Genomic DNA, 16,383 nt, shown 5'->3' on the forward strand with positions numbered 1-16,383 from the left:
GACAGGATATGTCATTGAAACCTACCAAATACTGAAAAGGCCTAGATAGAGTAGATGTGGAGAGTGTAATGTATTATGTGAGTATTCGTAGGTCAGAGTGCGTATGATGTCAGAACGTGGGTTTTGTAAAATGGAAGTCTGGTGAATAAAGGTGTGTGTTTAATATTGCGGTGTCTGAGTCACATTAACGCTACAGAGAGGATGTTTCCTATAGTGGAGGAGTCTAGGACCAGAGGGCACAGTTTCAGAATATAAGGATGTTCGTTTGGAACAGAGATGAGGAGGAATTTCTTCAGCCAGAGGGTGGTGAACTGTGGAGTTCACTGCCACAGATGGCTGTGGAAGCCAAGTCATTGAGTATATTCAGAGCAGAGACTACTAGTCAGGACATAAAAGGTTATGGGGAGAAGGCAGGAGAATGAAGTTGAGAGGGAAAATGTATCAGGCATGATAGGATGATGGAAGAGACTCGATGGACCTAATTTTGCCCTTGTGCCTTATGGTCTAATGACCTGAGCCATGTCAGCATATTATAATTCACTTGGCTGTACTTTGCTTACATGTTTGTCTCAGGAATTACACTTCATGTATTTATTTATTGAGACACGGCATGGAACAAGCCTTTCCAGACTTTCAAGCTGCACTGCCCAGCAACACCCAATTTAACCATAGCCTAATCACAGGACAATTTACAATGACCAATTAACCCAACAACCAGTATGTTGCTGGACTGTAGGAGGAAACTGGAGCACCTGGAGGAACTCACATGGTCACAGGGAGAACATACAAACTTGTGACAGGCAGCGGCAGGAATTGAACCTGGGTCGCTGGTACTGTAAAACATTGTGATAACCTCTACGCTAACCGTACCAATATTTAAAGAATTTGCAACTTCCCCAACTATGGCTTTAAGTCCTTCACTCCTTCTCCACCTTACATTTCTTTCCTGGAGGAACAAAGAGACACTGTCATCCTTGCATCCATTTTTCTTTCTCTCAACTTTCCTAACATTTATGTTTTATATTCCACATTAAGATTTTTAAAAAATATTTATCATCTTCCTGTTTCTTTCAACTTTATTATCTGTGAAGACACAGGTTCAAATGTTGCCATTTCATACTCTCAGTCCCAAGTTATAATTGCATTACATTTTATATTAGACATACTGGTGATTATACTACACCCTAGAAAAAGGTCACAATTTAAAATTGGATTAATTACCACTCAATACAATTATTGTTAGCAAAACCAGAAAGATCCCATTGAAGACACGCCAGCAGCTTGAATGTCACCAGAGACTCTGGAAACAGAACACTCCAAGTGGTTGCATCACTGTCTGGAATGGAGGCTCCAATGAAGAGCTGCAAAGGCTTGTGGATACAGCCAGTTCCATCATGGGCAATAGCCTCCCCATCATCAAGGACATCTTCAAAAGGAGGTGCCTCAATTATTTAGGACCCTCACCATCCGTGATGTGCCCTCTTCTTATTCCTACCATCAGAGAGGCATAGGAACCTGAAGCCATACACTGAATATTTAGAAACAGCTTCTGCCCCTCTACCATCAGATTTCTGAATGGTCCATCAACACTAGCTCATTATTTTGCTTTCTTTTTGCACTAGTTATTTAATTCTGTTTAATTATTGCAACATATAGTAATATCTGATGTACTGCTGCCACAAACAAATTTCACAACTGATGTCAGTGATAATAAACCTGATTTTGAATCTGACTTATCCAGTGATCTACAACATTGTATTTGGTAAAAACAACTGGAGTTCACCCAACTAGTTTTACTGAAATTACAATACACCACATCTTAGAATGACATTATTTTGTCCATCAAGTCTGCACCAGCTCAATGCAAAAACATTCCATCATGCCCCATTCACCTATCCTTCCCATCACAGCATTGCTGGTAATGTGGAAATCATACAAATGCTGTATTGAGAAAATCATTCTGTTTCCAAAATTGATATTCTACTCTGGATATTTAACACTCACCTATTTCAAAAATGGAATTATATTTCAACATCTCAGTCTTTGCACTGGAAGTACTGCAGCTTACTTAACTGAGGCATTTCATTATTTCTGAAGAATCTGAAATGTGATAGGTTGCAACATAAATACAAGTCATTATCTGAAAATATGATTTGCTATTTCCCGCAACTAATAAACTATTATGAAGTACAGTAGTTTTATTCATGAGTAACAGAGTACATTCACTTTTACTCCCAATGCTGGCAATGGTGTAAAAGATGAATATGACTTGTATTCATAACACTGTTGCATCAACACAGAAAGCTGACCACTCAAATAATTCAAAGCTGGCAACTCAGTCAACCTAACATGTTGGTAGTTATTAATCCAGAGTAATTTCATAGCTCCACATTTCTGCCTCTCAAAGGCCAAAGATAAAGATGCATTTGGTTAGCTGCAAACTCAACATTACTGATATGCCTTATAAACATACATCAGGTAGCTGTTGTCAATTAGAGCCCGCTGTTCAATACCATCATGCCCTCAGTATCAATACAGGTGCTCCTCAAGGATGCATGCTTAGACCACTGCTCACTTCCCTCTACACACGACTGTGTGGGCATGTCTCTTCTCACTGCTGCCATCAGGCAGGAAATTCAGTAACCTTAGGTCCCACAACATCAAGATCAGGAACAGTTATTACCCTACAACCATCAGGCTCTTGAACCAGCATGATAACTTCACTCATCTCAACACTAAACTGATTCCACAACTTATGAACTCACTTTTAAGGACTCTACAACTCAGGTTATTATTTATTAAATATTATTATTATTTTGTATTTGCAGAATTTGTCTTCTTTTGTACATTGGTTGATTGTCAGTCTTTGTATGTAGTTTTTCAGTAATTCTATTGTATTTCTTTGTTCTACTGTGAATTCCAGCAAGAAAATGAATCTCAGGTAAGTATATGGTGATGTATACGTACTTTGATAATAAATGTACTTTGAACTTAAATGTAGTTTATAAATTTACAGATGACACCACTATCGTTAGTAAAATTTCAGATGGGGTCGAGGAGAGTACATGTGTGAGAATGATCATCTGGTTGAGTGAAGTCACAACAACGATCTTGCACTCAATGTCAGTAAGACCAAGGAAATGATTGTGGACTTCAGGAGAGTGATGTTGGGAGAACTGCATCAGTCCCCATTGAGAGGTCAGGAGTGGAAAGTGTGAGCAATTTTAAGTGTGTCAGCATCTCTGAAGATCTATCCTGGGTCCAACATACTGATGTAATCATGAAAGCGGCACCCAGCAGCTCTACTTTATTAGGAGTCTGAGGGTACTTTTGCAAATGTCTATAGATATACAGTAGAGAGCAGTATGATAGGTATACCACCAACTAGTATGAAGCCTCCAATGCATAGGATTGTGAAAGACTCAGCTAGCTCCATCATGGGAGTACAGTTGGACGAGAAGCTAGACTGGACTGCCAACACAGATGCCTTGTGCAGGAAGGCACAGAGTCGACTGTACTTCCTTAGAAGGTTGGCGTCATTCAATGTCTGCAGTGAGATGCTGAAGATGTTCTATAGGTCAGTTGTTGAGAGCGCCCTCTTCTTTGTGGTGGCGTGTTGGGGAGGAAGCATTAAGAAGAAGGACGCCTCACGTCTTAATAAGCTGATAAGGAAGGCGGGCTCTGTCGTGGGCAAAGTACTGGAGAGTTTAACATCGGTAGCTGAGCGAAGGGCGCTGAGTAGGCTACGGTCAATTATGGAAAACCCTGAACATCCTCTACATAGCACCATCCAGAGACAGAGAAGCAGTTTCAGCGACAGGTTACTGTCGATGCAATGCTCCTCAGACAGGATGAAGAGGTCAATACTCCCCAATGCCATTAGGCTTTACAATTCAACTGCCAGGACTTAAGAACTTTTTTTTAAAGCTATTATTAATGCTTTTTGAGTTAGTGATTTTAGATGCATATCATATTATTACTGAGTTAAGTATTGTATGTAATGAGTTTTTGCTACAACAAGTGTATGGGACATTGGAAAAAATGTTGAATTTCCCCATGGGGATGAATAAAGTATCTATCTATCTATCTAGACACAACCTTCCCACCATTAAGGACGTCTTCAAAAAGTGGTGCTATTAGGTGGCAGTGTCCATTATTAAGTTTCCTCACCACCCAGGAAATGCTCTCTTCTCATTTCTTCCATCAGGAAAGAGCTACAGGAGCCCGAAGACCTACACTCAATAAAACAACTTCTTCCCCTTTGCCATTAGATTTCTGAACAGTCCATGAACACTGCTTCGCTATTCCTTTCTCTCTGTACTATCTATTTTGTAATTTATAGAAATTTTCTGTCTTTGCCTTGTACTGCTGCCACAAAGCAACAAATTTCAGGTAATACACAACAGGTGACATGGTAGCGTAGTGGCTAGCACAATTGCTTTGCAGTGCCAGTGACACTGATCAGGTTCGATTCCTGCCGCTGTCTGAAATCTGATTGTCTCCCACATTCCAAAGAAGTGCAGTTAGGATTAGGCTTACCAGTTGTGTCCATGATAGGTTGGTGCTGTAAATGTGACACTTGCAGGTTGCCCCCAGCCTGATTCTTGGACTATGTTGGCCATTGACACAAAGCAATGCATTTCACTGCATGTTTTAGTGTAAACATGACAAATAAAGCTAATTTTTACTTCTTTCAGTGGTAATAAACCTGATGCTGATTCAATGAAGTAGAATCAGAAAGCTTCTGGTCCTCGAGAAAGGAGATAGTCAGCCAAAGAGGAAAACGTCACCAATTAGTAGCGTAAAGGTTAGCACAACACTGTTACAGCTCAGGGTGTCGGAGTTCAGAGTTCAATTCTGGCGCACTCTGTGAGAAAGTTTGGCCATTCTTCCTGTGTGTGCGTGGGTTTTCTCCGGGTGCACCCGTTTCCTTCCACAATCCAAAGACATACTAGTTAGTAGGTTATTTGGTCTTTGTAAGTTGTCTTGTAATCAGGCTGAGGTTTAATAGATGGGTTGCCGGGCAGTGCAGTGTACTGGGCCGTTCATGTTATATTTCTAAAGAAATAAATTGTGACTGGACAGTAATTTTCAAGGACACTTTGAATACTTATCAAACACAGCTTTTGGGAATTAATGTCCACTAAGGAAAGCACAACAACTTCAAAATCCACATTCAGTTATTCTCGAGATCATATGAAAGTATTCACATTAAGTAAGCTACAAAAGCTACCATATCACAATAAAATTGATAACACCGCAAGTGCTTCGGTTCAAATCAGACTACTTCATGCAAATAACTGCACACCACATCAAGCTAATCCTCAACTTTCAAATAGATGTTTAAAACTGATTATCAACCGAATGTACAGACAGGTTTCTGTGTTAAACAAGTGAATCTAACTGTATGGAACACAATAGTGGTTACAGCTGTTGGAAGCCACTCTGAAGGAACAACAAATTGTTAAAAGTGCTATTATTAAATGTGCGTCAAAGACAAGATTGATGTGCTTGATGCTTAATTCCATCTCTCTATTCTCTAGAGACCCCACCATCCCAGAAGCCAGTTTTCAACCGTTTTGAAGCATTTCACATGATAAAAAAAAGTGGCTGAGGACACCAGATGTAGCAAAGGTAAAGGGGGAAGCAAAAGTCAAAGCTTCCGTGTTGAAGGTCTGAATTCTAGAACTAATTGCCTCTAACTAAACTAATCAGTACAGTCACAACATTACATTTATTTGACAATTATCCTGGCATGCTTTGCAATTAAAACCAATATGCTTAATTACCAACTAAAGTCTATTTTTGATCATCTGCAAAGTAATGGAAGATGCCATCAACAGTGCTATTAAGGCACTTACTCACAAATTAGCCAGTCCCTGATGGTCGTTTTAGCATTTTTCAGGACTAATTTTTTTCTCTATTTTATTATCATTTTTGTTTAACTGTGAAAAAAGGCAAAGCAAAGACAATTGTCCTTGTACTCCATCACAAAGACAGAAGTGGAGAGATTTGCTAAAGACTACACAATATTCAATCTCATTGCCAGCTCTCAGAAATCAAAGCAGTCTTTATTCATGTCCATTAAGCAGAACAGACAAGCTAATAAATGGCAAATAATACTGATGTCACACATACTAGCCAATAATCATCAGCAAATCCTGGAATTTATAATCCATCACCATCAACAATATGGTGATATTGAAGACAAAAGAGATTACAGACATTAGAATCTGATGCAAGTCTTGACCTGAAATATAAACCATCACTTTGCCACCACAGATGCTGCCTGACCCGCTGAGTTCCACCAGTAGTTTGTTTCAGCTGGGGAGGTAACTACTATGCCATATAAATACTATGGCTATACCTGTACAAGGGTAAAGACCAAGTATCCCACACTATGTAACTTACCTCCCGATTCCTGAAGTCTTTCCACCATCCAAATGATCACAAACCTTTATTATCTACAAGTCAGGAACATGATGGACTAATCTCCAACTGCAACTACACTTGATATCATTCAGGACAGAGCAACCACTTGATTTAACATCCCATCGACCATCTTAAGTATTCACTCTGATAGACACTGTGTGCTGTCTCCAATGTATCATCATTATCATTATCTGCCGTGTTGTAAGATGTGGGTGATCTTGGTCTACGACCATGATTGCTCTTGGCAAATCTTTCTGCAGAAGTCGTTTGTCATTGCCTTCTTTTAGGCAGTGTCTTTGCAAGACAGATAACCCCAGCCATTATCAATATTCTTCAGAGACTGTCTGCCTGGTGTTAGTGGTCACATAACCAGGATTTGTGATATGCACCAGCTGCTCATACGACCATCTACCATCTGGTCCTATGGCTTCTCATGACCCTAACCAGGGAGGGTGAGGGCCAAGCAGGTGCTACACCTTGCCCAAGGGTGACCTACAGGTAGTGGAGGGAAGGATACCATTTGTAAATTGCCTTATAGTTAACTCCCAAGGCTATTTTGGAAAAGCCTCCCACATCAAGTACAGCAAAGAATGCCATTACCTGCTGGTCCCCTTCCATAGGTAAACCATCCTAATTTAGGGGAATATGTTGTTCTATTTTTACTGCTGGTTTAATCCCAGAACTTCTTGTTTATGAGCACTGTAGGGCTACCTTCACCAGATGTATTGCTGTGTCCAAGATTGCTGCACATGTCCTCTGAGTGAATTAAAGTTATGAAAAATACTGCCTTACATCATATAAATTAATACAACAATTTTTGTGCATAATAGCCAGTCATTCATATGCTAATCTTCTTTTACTGAACATGGTTCCAACTATTGGGCAGAATAAAACATGCTGAGAGAACAGATTGTTGAAGACTACCTATGAAGACTCATTCTATTGACAGGTTGCCTCAATGTAATGTGCATTGTGCTTATTTTGAAGTAACAAAAGGTGAAATAATTATTATTTATAAGAAAAAAAATGTACTAGCCTAGGTCTGCAACTCAGAATTTAAGTGAATTTTGTTAAGACTTCAAGAAAGACTTACTAATTTTTATTACCTACCTGCGTACAAACTGTAGGTAGCCGTAGTGCTAGTTGAGCCATCTCCGGCAAAATGGACTGTAGAAGATGCTGTGTTTCCACGTCATTTAAATCCTAAAAAATAATGAAACATTATCAGTATTGCAATAATTAAACACATGGTGCTGCAATGCAATTTGTATTACTATACAAGTACAATTGAATGAGTTTTTAAAATTAAGAGCTTGTGCACATGGTATCACACAATTTATTATACAATGTACTGTTAGGCAGATTACAACCACAGAATTACACTAATACTCCACGATCTCATTTATGTCTTAAAGAACATAAGTGGGAAATTAACTAATCTTTAATTAATTAATCTTTAAAATATCATCCTCATTAAAACATGATTTTATAAAACCATTAGTGATTTTTGTTCAATACTCACTTTAGTTTCATATAGGTTTTCAAAGGAGGATGCATTTTAGCAATTATTTCTAAACATGTATTAAAATATTTCTGAAGTCAAAATTAAAAGCAGGTTGCAGGAATCATGGATACAAGAGATTCTGCAAATGTAGATGGTGTGTTGTAGGAATCACAACAGCAAATGAAATGGGCAGATCAAATGGACAGCATTTTGCTGCAACAATTGTAAGGTTGTCAGTGTTGAATATTATTACAAGGTACATCTGTCTCTGCACATGTGCTGTTAAACACAGAGATCCAAAAGTTGATGTCAAAGACATGTTTTCCAGTAAAGACTTGCCACTGACATCACTTAAAAATATTATCCTCATCATGATAGCTCCTAACTATCATGTTCCTAAAGTCCCTAAGGCAGCACCTTCCAGACCCACGACCACTACCATCTAGAAGGACAAGAACAACAGATACCTGGGAACATCACCACTTGGAAATCCCCTCCAAGTTACTTACCATTCTGAGTTGGAAACATATCACCATTCCTTCACTGTCACTGGGTTAAAATCATGGAATTCCCACCCTAAAAGCACCTACACCTCAGGGACTGCAGCGGTTCAAGAAGGCAGCTCATCACCACCTTCTCAAGGGCAACTAGGGATGGACAATAAATGCTGGCTTAGCTGGTAACGCCTACATCCCGTAAATGATTATATTTTTAAAAAATGTGCTCCATTGCACAGATCCTGGTCTTCATTCTGTCTTTGACCATAATTGTTCTTGGCAATTTTTTCTACAGAAGTGATTTGCCATTGCCTTCTTCTGGCAGTGTTTTTACAAGACAGGTGAGCCAGCCATTATCAATACTCTTCAGCGATGATCTGCCTGGCGTCAGTGGTTGTATAACCAAGACTTGTGATATGCATCAATTGCTCATACAACCATCCACCACCTGCTCCCATGGCTTCACATGACCTTGATCTTCCGGGGGGGGGGGGGGGGGGGGGGCTAAGCAGGTGCTACACCTTGTCCAAGGGTGACCTGCAGACTAGAGGAGGGAAGGAGCACCTTATACCTCCTATGGTAGAGACATAGCTCCACACACCACCCATGAAAGGTGTACTCACTCATTAAACCTCCAACAAATCAGCAAAATTGAACAGGGTTGCTTACTGGAGCAATGTAACATTATGGCTGAACAACATAATTTTAAAGATTAGCTTTGTCATATGTACATCAAAATATACAGTGAAATGCATTGCTTGCTCCAACAATCAACATAATCTGAGGATGCGCTACGGGTAGCTGGCAAGTGTCACTATGCTTCAGTTGCCAGCATAGCACAGCCACAACTCACTAACACTAACCTGCACTTTTTCTGGAATGTGGGAGGAAACCAGAGCACCCGGAGGAAACCCATTTGGTCATACAGAGTCTAATTTCCGCAAAAGAAAACTAATCTGTAAAAATAATTAATGCCTTGCTTGCTGTAGGATACACATGGAACTGTGGAGCCCACAATAATATATAAACCTACTCCACTATCAGTCTAACCCTACTCTCCTACACAGGCCATAACACTCCATTTTTCCATGTTCAAAGGTTCATTTATTATCAAAGTATACAACTCTGAAATTTTTCTTCTCCTGATAGCCATGAGACCAAGAAAGCAAAGAACAGCAGTACGATCATCGACCCCCAAATCCCCCTCCTCCACACAAAAAAACGATCAGGTGAAAAACAAAGAATATATTTTAAAAAACTATCAGACTGAAAAAGAGTCTATAGTCCAAGCCCACACCCAAAACATGGAAAACCTGAGAAACATTCTCCACGCACAGCAGCAGGCCTTTCCCTTTCTGGCAGTAGAGCGATCCCACCAGCAATCAAAAGGCAGTCTTCCCTCTGAGAATCCCGCCAGTATGCGAAAGGCAGCCTCCCCTCTCGGGCTTCAGTGCAATCCCACTGGCGATCAAAAGGCAGGCAGCCAGCACTCACCTTTTGCATTCGCCTTGATGTTTCAATTTCCTCTTTGCTTTAATCGGTGAATGATGGAAGCTTTAATCGGTGAAATGATGTGTCTCTAATGCCTTTTAAATGTACTATACTGTATCAGCCTCTACCACTGCCACAGCATTCCAGGTTCCCACTAGTCTGTGTTTAAATAAAAACCTACCTCTGACATCCTCCTTCAACTTTCCACTCACCTTAAATGGATGTGCTATGATTTTGGCCATTTCCACCCTAGAAAAATGGTGTCGGCTGTCTGCTCAATAAATGTTCTCATGATTTGATACCCCTCTATTACGTCACCTCTCCTATCCCTCCAAAGAGATAAGCCCTAGCTTGCTCAAACTTTCTCATAAGGCATGCGCTCTAATCCAGGCAGCATTCTGGTAAATCTCCTCTGCACCCTCTCCTCTGACATCGCTCCATACTTTCCTCCAACCACCTTAAAATTATGCACTCTTATATTAGCCATTTCTGCCCTGGGTAAAATTTTCTGTCTGTCCACTCTAGCTATGCCTCTTATCATCTTGTACATCTCTATCAAGTCATCTCACATCTTCCTTTGCTTCAAAGAGAAAAACCCTAGCTCGCTCAACTTAATCTCATAAGACATGCTCTTTAACCCAGGCAGCATTCTAGTAAATCTCCTTTGCACCCTCTCCAAAGCTTCCACAGCCTTTCTATAATGAAGTGACCAGAAATGAACACAATACTCCAAGTCTGGTCTAACTAGAGTTTTATAGAGCTGCAACAATACCTTGTGTCTCTTGAACTCAATCCTCCAACTAATGAAAGCCAACACACCAAATGCCTTCTTAACCACCCTATCAACCTGTGAGCCAACTTGAACAATCTATAGACATGGATGCCAAGTTCCCTCTGTTCCTCCAAACTGCTAAGTATTCTGCCATTAACCCTGGCTCTGGCTTCAAGTTCAATCTTCCAAAGTGAATCACTGCACACTTTTCCAGATTGAACTCCATCTGCCACATCATTGCCTAACTCTGCATCCTGATGATATCCCTGTGAAACCTACAACAACTTTCTACATGATTCACAACACCTACAATCTTGTATCATCTGTAAACTGACTAACACACTCCTCTAGTTCCTCATCCAAGACCAACTGAGTTTTCACCAAGTTTATCTCTGCACAAACTGAGATTTTCCCACCCAGGAACTTGGAAATCAACAAAAATCTGGACTGCCTCTTGGAAAAACATGGACAAATTCCAGCATCAACAAGGTTGATCCCTATACAGCTGGCAGGTTATCCATTCACTCATCACAATACTGAACACAACCTATGGACTCACTTTCAAAGATTCTACAACTCATGTTCTCAGTATTATTTATTTACATATTTATCTATTTATTATTATCTGCTTAGTTTTTGTATCTGCAGTTTGTCATCCTTTTCACATTGGTTCCTTGTCAGTCATTGTTTGTAGTTCTTCATTTATTCTGTTATATTTCTTTTCTCTATTGTGAATGCAACAAAATGAATCTCAGGGTAGTATATGGTGACATATATACTTGGATAATAAATTTACTTTGAACTTTGGAACGTGTTCATCAATGTAATTAACATACCTTACCACACAGAACATTAGTTGCTTGTAATCTTGCTTAAATTTCTAATATATAAAACTAGTGATGCGATTAATACCTAAATGAAATATAGTTCAAAGTGAGTTTGATTTGCAGCTTACTTGTAATATTCAAGAAAGAGACATTTCTGTTATGAATGAGAAACTAGTTTTTCATTGATTCTATTACATTTCTTTGTTCTACTGTGAATACCTACAAGCAAATGAATCACATGTAAGTATTTTGTGACATATAATTCCTTTGATAATAAATTTACTTTGAACTTTTGTTTGAATGCTATTATTCTCACCAGTGATTTCAGTCAATACCTTTGTCATTTTTTTTAAGTTATTCGTACCTAACAATCTTAAATCAAGGAAACAAAGTTCAACACAACCAGAGCTTTACAACCATGACCACGAGACCATAGTGAGTGACATTTTGTAATTGCTAGACCATTTAAATACTGACAACTCCTGAGAAATGCCGTACAAGAAAAGGCAATCAGCCTTCAGCATGTGACCAAAGGATGCAGCCTTTTTATTGTCCAGCTGATATCTGGCACCTGTCAACACTTTCTATACACTGCACAGCTTTACCATCCAGATTAATCAAAGGTCCTTTGAATACGAAATTTCCATGCTTCATAACACAACTCTGGAATACACAAAACAGCAACAGGCTCATCAACACAACCTTAGTGTTCAAATTTCATCGGGGAGAATGGTCATTTGCAGTGTCAAAAGGTAAAAGACTTTGTCTTATTCGAGCTGAAAGATAACTTCACATATTCTGCATATCCGTATTATGTAGATACTGACTTTTCTTTTATATACGATTAACAAACTATAAAATCAGAACTTTAAAAAATTCTTGCTAAAAGCACTGGGTTATTAATAAAGAGAATGATAACAGGAGTGGCCATCTCCGCATTAAATCTGAAACAAAAATATTCAGAAACCTGACCTGCACAAGTATTGATTTACAGAGATATTGGCTAGAACATGTCAGCACAATCAATCACTCAGTAATTTTATCATGGCTGGTTTGCAGAATGTTGATTAAATGGAGGCAATGCAATGGCTTGATTTAGTTGGAGGTTGGCAACTTCCTGGGCAGACAGCCTTGACTAGCAATTTAGTAAAGTGAACATTTATATTGGTACAAAGAGGCTTGACTAAATACTGTCATAACTAATGACTGCTTGTCACTGTAAAACTGTTCTGCTGTGGGTAATGAATGAGTACCCCTGACGGGACGAGATGAGAAAGCGCTGAGGCAGCAGGCCTAGTGGGCTTAAATCAAAACTTGACAATGCATCAAATCAAGTAAACTGCAATCTGTCACATGACCACAGGCATTTCCATACATCACGAAGGAGAAGCAGTAATCAAGGAAAAAGGCAGGTTTAATGCCCTTGTGTACATAAAGGTGGAGATTTATAGTATTTTATTTAGCCATGTCAATAAGATGACTTACTTGATTTACTTTGACAGACATTGACAATAGGAAGAATGAACTCTTTGAATTGCTATGTTCTAAACATTTCAAGTCAAATTCATAATCAAGCATGGGCCAAATAAATGTAATTTCAAAGGACCAAGTCCACTAAAAATAAACTCATCCATGAGGCTATCATTTTGTAATCTCACCTACTATAAATCCACATCTGTATTTCAACTGAACCTCAAAAGCAAGGGCTGACAAGCGTCGTTTAAAAAAGAAGTTATTATTCATGCTTCTCTGCTGAGAGCCAAAGGCATCAGTAAATAGACAGCATTCCTTTGTTACAACTCCCTAGACTGTCCTATATTTCAATGTCATCAAACCGAGACTGTCGCTAGACTTTTCACTCAGATGAGGCATTTTTTGAATGAAAAGTAAATTTATTGTTTGCAATTTCTGTTCAAAAACAAGCAGAAATTACTTAAGGAATTTAATAACTACCTTGCTTTGACCAATACACACATTTATTTCTTTATAACAATTTGGTGTAAATTCACAATATTTCTGGCTTTTATTTTCACACTAAAACTCCAAGATGTTGCCTAGATTAGAGGGTATGAGAGTTTGGATAAACTTGTTGTTTTATCTGGAGCGCCCAAGCCTTTTGGGGGGGGGGAAATCTGAAGTATATAAAATTGTGAAAAGCACAGATAGACAGGCAATATCCTTTTCCCAGGGTTGAAGTGTCTAATGCCAGAAGGCATGCATTTAAGGTAAGCAGGAGTAAATGTACAACACCACCTCCCCACCTTGTGACCGAGTGGGTTTCCTCCAGGCACTCCAGTTTCCACCCACCTTTCAAAGACATATGGGTTAATAAGATTAATTGGTCACATGTAATTGGGCAGCATTGGCTCATTGGGCCAGAAGGGCGTGATCTGTGCCACAAAACTTAATTTGCTGTGATTGAATATTTTCCATCAAAGCTTTACAACTTACAGAATTGCAGCACAGTAATTTGAAAAATAAATGATTGTATTCAAATCAGAAATCACATTTATCACTGGGAATTAGAACGTACCAGAGAAATCATAGAAAAGAGTAGTATCTAGAAATGTGAAATAAAATATGGAAAGCAGGGATCCATTCAGCAGATCTGACAGCATCGGTGGAAAGAAATGGCACTTGACCTGTTGAGTGGCTTCAGTGGATGTAGTGCATTTGGATTTCAACAAGGTTAGTGCACAAGAAGAGCATATCAGAATCAGTTTTAACATCACCAGCTTATGCTGTGAAATTTGTTAACTTAGCTGCAGCAGTATAATGCAATGCATGATCACATAGAACTGAATACAGTATGTACATGTTTATTAAATTGTTAAATTAAAATAAGTTGTGCAAAAACAGAAATAACAAAAAAGTAGTGAGGTAGTATTCATGGGTTCAATGTCCATTTAGGAATCGGATGGCAGAGGGGAGGAAAATGTTCCTCAATTGCTGAGTGTGTGCTTCTGGATTCGGTACCTCCTTCCACATGGTGACAATGAAAAGAGGGCATGTTCTGGGTTGGGGGTAATGCATTAACATCAACAGAGGATTGGCTAACTAACAGAAAGGGTCAGGTTTGGACTGGCAATGAATACCTAATGGAGTGCCACAGGAGTTGGTGCTGAGTCTGTATTGATGACTGTAAAGAAGGCCAAATATGCCGATGATATACAAGAATGGATGGGTTAGAAAATTACAGAGAATATAAAAATCCTGCAAAAGGATATAGATATGGTAAGAAGCTGGCAAATGAGCAAAGTGTGAGATTTGAAATAATGAAAAAAAATAATTGACTGACAATATAAAATGCCATAGCACAAAGAGATCTAGTAATCCTTAATACATAAAATGTGGAAAAAGCAGGTAGGTACAGCAAGGAAATATGTAGGGTAATGGAATGTTGGACCTTATTGCAACAAGCATGTAGTATAAAATTAAAGATGTTTTGATGTAATTGCACAGAGTATTTTTATATTTTACTTTGAGATACAGTATGGTAATAAGCCCTTCCAACCCAATAAATCCATGCCACCACTTACAACCATGTGACCAATTAAACTACTGATTCGTACATCTTTGGAATGTGGGAAGAAACTAGAGCACCTGGAGGAAACCCATGTGGTCACAGGGAGAATGTACAAACTCCTTACAGGCAGCGGTGGAAATGAACCTGGGTTTCTAGTGCCATAATAGCATTATGCTAACCATTATGTTACCTTGCCACCCCATACAAGAACACACTGGAGTAATATGTAGAATTTAGATCTCTGTACTTGGATAAGAATACACTTTCATGCAAAGTAAAGAAGGTTCATTAGGTTAACTCCTGAGATGAAGGGGTGGGCTTATGCAGAGAGGCTAAGCAGATTGGGTTTGTACTTACTTACTGGAGTTTAGAAGAGTAAAGTGAATCTATTTAAATATGCGATTGAGGGGTAAAATAAATAGGGTAGACGCTGAGAGGATGTTTAATGCTGGGGGGTGTGGGACAAAATTTCCAAGAGGTTGTCCATTTAAGGCAGATATTAAGGGGAATTTCTTCTTGGAGGTACGTAACTCTGAAATTTTCAAACTCAGAGAGTTGAAAGCAGAGAAATTGAAGATTTCCAAGGCGGGTACTCTGAATTCAAAACAGAGTCAAGGTGTTTGGGGAAAGCATAGGAACGTGGCATTGAGGCCATGATCCTACTGAAAGGTGGAGCTATCCGAAGGGGTCATTAGGCCTACATCTGCTCCTGTTTGTTATGTTTAAAATTTAATCATGTACTTATTTAATGCACTGACAAGTTTTTTCACCTTTCCCATCCCTGACTCATCAGTCACTGTAAAATATCCACAACTGTTCCCTTATAAGCAAGATGTTACTGACGAATCACATGCTTACAAAAATGACGTGTCAAACACTAGAGGTTGACAAGACTGTATTTCTTTAAGTTTGTCAATCCAGATTAAGACAGCCACTATTTTAATCCCAGCTTGTGCAACATCACTCAGGCAACATTTTATGGTTCTACAATTAATATCCTAATGCATGAGGGTTGGAAGAGGGCAGGTCTTCTAAAATATCAAATACTAGAGATTTAGAGGTTCTTATGTACAATGTTAAGTGTCTTGGGGCAGAGATATACCTCTACCATTGGAGGTATAAGGTGCCCCTTCCCTCTTCTGCAGGGCTATGGTGTCACTTTATGAAGTCCACAAACCTCCTCAGTTAAGGGTCCATGGTGTAAAAAGGTTTGGTGGGATTATTTAAACATCAGACTGACGGCATGGAAGATAAAATTTTAACTTCCAACATTATACATTTCCAGACTGGTTTTTGTTGCTTACCTGATGAATATCAGGCTCCAGAGGAACACG

At 39.1% G+C, this 16,383-nt stretch overlaps 1 protein-coding gene across 2 annotated transcripts in view; it reads right to left on the reverse strand.

Moving 5' to 3' along the window:
* Nucleotides 1-16,383, reverse strand: part of parga (poly (ADP-ribose) glycohydrolase a) — a 165,024-nt gene that overhangs the window by 81,951 nt on the left and 66,690 nt on the right. For both annotated transcript variants that reach the window (XM_073025591.1, XM_073025592.1), the window contains exon 8: nt 7,543-7,635. In XM_073025591.1, the coding sequence (XP_072881692.1) occupies nt 7,543-7,635 (93 nt within the window). The remainder of the gene's footprint in view (nt 1-7,542; nt 7,636-16,383) is intronic.

The sequence above is a fragment of the Hemitrygon akajei genome, chromosome 21, assembly GCF_048418815.1.
Source record: "Hemitrygon akajei chromosome 21, sHemAka1.3, whole genome shotgun sequence".
Classification (NCBI taxonomy): Eukaryota; Metazoa; Chordata; class Chondrichthyes; order Myliobatiformes; family Dasyatidae; genus Hemitrygon; species Hemitrygon akajei.